We start from the raw sequence: 6,031 nt of genomic DNA, 5'->3' as shown, positions 1-6,031 counted from the left end.
GCGGCGGACCCGGGGAGGGGGGGGGGTTACAGGGGGGTCCCCCCCCATCCCCCCATTTCAGGCTCCCCTCTATCGGGAAGGAGAATATTCCCCCTTCCCCAGCCTTTCCCCTATCTCCAGCCCCTGGTAATGGGGCGGGGGAAGACAGAGGGTCCACACCACCCTGGAGGTGCAAGCTGTAGCACTTAGGGGGTACAGGGGCGACCGGCCTTTCCTCCCCACCCCACTACCCTGATGCAGGAGATGTGCCGTAGCGATGGCGAGTCCTGCCAGCACCTAAAATAACTGCCCCCCCCCCCGCGCCATGCCCGCAGACGCAAGCCCCAGCCCCAACACGGGTGCTTTGTTTCAAAGCCGCTTGGCATCGCCCAGCTTGCCGGGAGCCAGCGGTGCGGCAGCCACCCACCCCTGCCTGGACACACGGCGATTGTCCTCCTCCCGGCCCCGTGCTGGCACTGTGGGGTCCCAGCCGTCCCCGGCCCCCCGGCACAGGGTCTTGGGGGGGGCCTGGGGTGCCCAGGGGGGACAGGGTGCAGTGGCATCATGTGCTGGGCATCACGCCCTGGTTCGCATCGGGCTGGCAGTCTCCATCAGGGAGGTTGCCTCAGTTTCCCCTGGGGCTTTGCGCATGGGCAGGGGAAGGGAGGAGGAGGAGGAAGAGGAAGGCTCGCGCAGGCTGTGGAACCACTCAGGCTGAAGGGAACTGCATGCAGACTCTGGCAGACACATGGTGACAGGTCCCTTTGGGGAGCTCCTGGAGGGGGTGCAGGATGCTGGTGGGGCCCTGGGTACCATGGGGCTGTGCAAGCCTCTCCCACCGGAGGAGGGCATAGTGCTGCCCCTGCCTCAGTTTCCCCTCTTCCCAGCCATGGTGCTTTTTGGGCTGCAGATTTGTGGAGAGGGGTTAGTTGGGGCCTCCTCCCTTTCTGGAGACTGCTGTGTCCCGCAGGCTCAGCTCGCCCTCCCGCCATGGCATCGCCAGATGGAGCCAGCGGCATGGGTGGCAGCCCCGAGGAGACAGAGCTCAGCATCACCTTGACCCTCCGCATGCTCATGCATGGCAAGGTAATGGTGGGGGGGCTTGGTGCTGCTCAGGGGGGTCAGCAATGCCTGGGGTGGGGGGCCATGCTGGAGAAACAGCTCCTTGCCATGCCCTGTTTTCCTCCCCTTCTCCCAGTCCCCCTGGGAACAGGATTCACAGAAAGATTTCTTCCCCCATGCTAAGCCAGGGAGCAGCCCCTTTCCCAAGTCACCAGCAAGCCACCCAGTTTCCACTGGGCAGGGCCTGCCTGTTGCCCTTGTGCCAGGCTGTGGGCAGAGGAGGGATGTGGCAGGCAGGGAGCTGCCTGCTAACAGGGCCACCCTTGTCTCTGCAGGAGATCGGCAGCATCATTGGCAAGGTAAGATTTGGGGTCCGGGGCACTGCCCGCCCCAGGCTTCCCTGAACCTGACCACCCACCCTGTTCCTCTCCCTGCAGAAAGGAGAGACTGTTAAGAGGATACGAGAGCAGGTAAGGGCGTGCTGGGGGGCTGCTGGGTCCTGCTTCCTGTCCTGCCTGCACCTGGTGGCTCCCATGTGCCAAGCCCTGGCCACCCCCATTCCCAGGGGGACCCAGGGGAGACATGGTTGCACGGCAGGGAAGGCTGCCTGGGGCAGGTGGGAGGGGGAAAGCCCAGGTCCACAAGCAACAAGGCCACCCCTGATGAGCCCTTCATTGGGGAAGGACATTGAGCTCAGGGCCTGCAATGTCCCTGACGGGGTGTGTCACTGTCCCCAGAGCAGTGCGCGCATCACCATCTCAGAGGGGTCCTGCCCCGAGCGCATCACCACCATCACCGGCTCCACCGATGCCGTCTTCCGCGCCGTCTCCATGATTGCCTTCAAGCTGGAGGAGGTAGGCAGCCCCACCACCCCCTCTAGGTGCCCCCTGTGCTGGGAGTGCTCGCCCCATGACAGTGGACTCATGGGGGTCCAACCATGTCCCCTCCCGGCCTCACAGGACCTGGGAGCGGGGAGCGATGGGGCAACAGTGGGCAGAGCGCCGGTGACACTGCGCCTCGTCATCCCAGCCAGCCAGTGTGGCTCACTCATCGGCAAGGCAGGAGCTAAGATCCGGGAGATTCGGGAGGTGAGGCTGAGGGTGTCCTGGGTGCAGGCTTCCCTTTTCCCCCAGAGGGCACGGGGGCTGCTGCAGTCCCGCAGGAGCTGTGGGAGGTGATGCAGGAGTGGAGTATCACCCTGCGGGTCCTGCAAAGGTCCCAAGGGGCCAAGGAGGGAACAGGGGAGGTGGGAGGTGCTGAGCCCCAGCGGGGGATGGCTGAGGCACCCCAGCATCTCCCTTTGCTCTCCTCCAGAGCACAGGGGCACAGGTGCAGGTGGCTGGTGACCTGCTGCCCAACTCCACTGAACGAGCCGTCACCGTCTCAGGGGTGCCAGACGCCATCATCCAGTGTGTGAGGCAGATCTGCGCTGTCATCCTGGAGGTACCCGCTGAGCCCTGTGCCCAGCCAGGGGGAGTTCGCACTACCTGCTCCTCCCTTCCGAGGGCTCCCTGTGCCCACCTGGACCACGCACCGGGGTCCCCCAGTGCTGAAGCCCATAAGAGCCTTGGTGGTGCTGGGGGCCATGCCCCTTGTTGAGGTGGGGAGAAAAGGTGGTCCAGTGGGCTGTGGGGACATTCAACCTCATCTCTCATCCCCTCCACCTCCTTCCCTCCCTCTCCAGTCGCCTCCGAAGGGGGCCACCATCCCCTACCACCCTGGCCTCTCCCTGGGCACCATCCTGCTCTCTGCCAACCAGGTAAGGGGCCACAGCCCCCCCAGGGGCACAGGGTGGCCAGGGGGCCCAGCCTCTGCTGGCGAGGGGCAACTCTGGTAGGCTCAGGGTGGCCTCCCTGCCCTGGGGGGGTGGCCTGAGGCAGGGGTTCCCACCTGGCCCCCCACTGATGCCCCTTCCCTCCCTCCCACCCAGGGCTTCTCCATGCAGGGCCAGTACAGTGGGGTCTCTCCTGCAGAGGTGAGTCTGTCCTCGTGGCAGCCAGCCCCTGCTCCCGTGGGCACTGGCTCTGTGCCTGCTGAGATGGGTGCTGCTGGGGATGCCTGTCCTGGCAGGTGCTGTGTGCCAGCCTCTGGCCCAGCGAGGGGACAGGGGACCCTCTGCTGTCACCTCTAACACCTCCTTCCTCTTCCTCCCGTTGCCTGGACAGGTGACGAAGCTGCAGCAGCTGTCAGGGCACACGCTCCCCTTTGCCTCCCTGGGCCATGCACCCTCCATGGTGCCAGGTGAGCATCTCCCGTGCCCACCCCAGGGCTGGGGATGTGGGGTGCCCCTCCTGACCAACACAGCCACCTGGCCCTGATGAGGGAGTCCCCGTCCCCTGCACCTTCTTCAGTCCCTGCCTCCCCAGCATGGCTGCCTGCCCCCCAGAATGACCCTGTCCTTGATTTCCTGGGGTCTCTGCACCTACCAGAGCCCCCTGATCCTGCAGTGGGGGAGCACCGGCAGCAAATTACAACTGATGCCTGTGTCCCATCCTCCCTGCCTCTCCTCAGGGATCCTTCAGTTTTGTCCCCAGGGCCACTGACTATCCGAGCACGGGGCTGGGGTGGGGGCATGGAGCTGCTGGAGACCGGCCCCCACACCGCTAACATCCCTGTCTCTCCCTCCAGGCCTGGACACCAGCTCCCAGAGCAGCTCCCAGGAGTTCCTGGTGCCCAACGACGTATGTGTGGGTCTCTGGGATGGCGAGGGAGACCACAGCCTGCCCCCACCCATGTCTCCCGCCCTGCAGCTGCTCTGCAGGGGCCAGCACCCACCACCCCACACAGCTGCAGCCTCTGCCTCAGCCCCCAGAGCTCAGGAACAGGAGGGGCTGCTGGGGCAAAAGCAGATGGAAGAAAAGGGAAACTGAGGCACGGGAGGGAGAAAGAGCTTGGCCAACACCAAAGAAGAGCCTTTGGATGTGGCAGCCCAGCAATGACAGGCGGGGGGGGGGGCTTGAGTGAGACCAAAAAGCGGGGTCTGCCCAAGGAAAGCAGCACCCTGCCCTCCTGGTGTCTGCCTCAGTTTCCCCACTCCTCCCAGGCATAGGGGGTGGCTGGATGAGCCTCTGGAGCTCCCTGCTTGGCGTGGCTTCTATGGTTGCTCCCAGCTCACTCCAGTCCCTGCCCCTCCAGCTCATCGGCTGCATCATCGGCCGGCACGGCAGCAAGATCAGTGAGATCCGGCAGATGTCGGGCGCCCACATCAAGATTGGGAACCAGACCGAGGGCTCCAGCGAGCGGCACGTGACCATCACGGGGTCCCCTGTCAGCATCACCGTGGCTCAGTACCTCATCACAGCCTGGTAGGTGCCAGCCTGGGGGAGGACACGCACTGGCTGCTAGTGAGGGGTGGCATCTTCCCAGCACCTCAACGCAGCATGTGGGGGACAGCACCCCCAGCACGCTCAGGAAGGATGACCTGGGTGGTACTTTGAGATCCTGAGATGGCGGGTGTGGGACCTAGGAACCTACGGGGTTTGAGCCCCAGTTTTTTAGCCCAGTGGGAGGCCAGGATGTGCCGTGGAGACCTGTGCCTTCAGGGATGGGGCACGTGGTCCCTGCACCCTAAAACGGGCAGGTTGGGGTGAGGGACCTGCTCTCTCACAGTGTTACTCACCACCCCACCCTTCTCGCTCGCTTCCCCAGCTTAGAGACAGCCAAATCTACCTCCCAGGTGCCGCCAGGCCCTGGCTCTGTGGACCTCGGCGTGGGCTTCTCCCAGCCCCTCACCCCGGGCTCCAGCCCAGCGCTGCCTGCCGTTGCCCCAGCCCCCCCGGCCCTGCTGGGCACCCCCTACACCATCTCCCTCTCCAACTTCATCGGTCTGAAGCCAGTGTCCTTCCTGGCGCTGTCCCCGTCCTCCATGGCGGGTCCCAATGGCGGCACTGCCACCTACACAACCAAGATCTCGGCAGCCAACGGCACCAAGAAAGCCGACCGGCAGAAGTTCTCACCCTACTGAGCCCTGCTGGCGGGTGGGAGAGGGGGTCCAGGGTGTCACCTGGTGCTGGGGACACTTCCCTGCCACCCACCCTGTCCCGAGCCCCTGCCAGGCACCCCATGCCCGGGGAGGGCCACCCTTGCCCCCCACCCCAAGGAAGGGAAGGGTCTTCCCAGCAGCGATGCCCACTGGAGGAAAGGGCTGCTCCGCTGCCTGCTGCCCATCCCAGCAGCGCTGTGCCCCCCCCTTGCCCAGTTTTCCTGCACAGGGACCGTACAGGTCGGGGGGACTGTCCCTGCCCCCCCAGGGTCCCTTCTTTCAGTGCCCCGTGCTGGGGTGGGACCTTTGCCTCCTGCCCCTCGCCCTGCCCACCCTGCCATCCTGCTACTGCCCACCATCTGGCTGGCACCCAAAAGGAGGGTGCCACCAGATGAGGGGCTGCCTGGCCTCTCCAGGGGTCCCCTGTCCCCTGGCTCTGGTGGGGGCCCTCCCCAGGCCACCTCGGGGCAATCACCTCCCAGCAACCCCATCCAAGAGCCAGTCCCTGCTGGCTTGGAAATGCTGTATATATAAGTCTATATTTTTTCCTCCTTTGTAACTTATCAATGGTTTAATAAAAAGATAAAATTTACAAGAAAAAAAAATAATATCCCCTACCCCGGGTGGAGACACCACACACACACCAGGGGCAGCCCCAGCTCCTGGGGACACGGGGTGGTGGCCGGAGGAGCATCCCTGCGGCCAGGGGGGTGCTGGTTCTCAGCCTCAGTCTCTCTGGGCGTCTTCCCAGGGCCCCCTCTCTGCCATGGGGCAGTCTGCAAGGCCATGGGGCAGTTCTCACCCAGCCCCCCCAGTTATTACTGGTGCAGAGGTGGGTGCCTCCAACTGACTGTGCCAGCACCATCCCTGGGGCCTTTGTGGGGGACTCTGGCGTACCCCTCCCGTGTCACCCCAGCAGGGTCCAGTCCCCTTGCTTGCACTGGGGGCTGCATGGGAGGGCCCCCAAGCTCTGCAGAAGCAATGAGACCAAAGGGGGACAGTGGCTCC

The 6,031-nt window shown here is 64.7% G+C and overlaps 1 protein-coding gene across 2 annotated transcripts; it reads left to right on the top strand.

Moving 5' to 3' along the window:
- The first annotated feature begins 955 nt into the window (after positions 1-955).
- On the top strand, positions 956-5,005 carry PCBP4 (poly(rC) binding protein 4). 2 transcript variants are annotated; one of them, XM_009639257.2, is made up of 12 exons: positions 956-1,065; positions 1,377-1,400; positions 1,479-1,511; positions 1,779-1,895; positions 2,001-2,129; positions 2,356-2,484; positions 2,726-2,800; positions 2,972-3,016; positions 3,207-3,282; positions 3,670-3,722; positions 4,177-4,346; positions 4,690-5,005. In XM_009639257.2, exons 1-12 carry the CDS (start codon positions 970-972, stop codon positions 5,003-5,005), a joined length of 1,263 nt encoding a protein of 420 aa, XP_009637552.1. In that variant the 5' UTR covers positions 956-969. The 2 variants fall into 2 exon arrangements, with proteins under 2 accessions (XP_009637552.1, XP_035750653.1); XM_035894760.1 differs by lacking the exon at positions 2,356-2,484.
- The last annotated feature ends 1,026 nt before the right edge of the window (positions 5,006-6,031 follow it).

This window comes from Egretta garzetta, unplaced genomic scaffold (genome assembly GCF_000687185.1).
Source record: "Egretta garzetta isolate BGI_Z169 unplaced genomic scaffold, ASM68718v1 scaffold215, whole genome shotgun sequence".
Lineage (NCBI taxonomy): Eukaryota > Metazoa > Chordata > Aves > Pelecaniformes > Ardeidae > Egretta > Egretta garzetta.
This window is presented reverse-complemented; position numbering and strand designations above follow the sequence as displayed.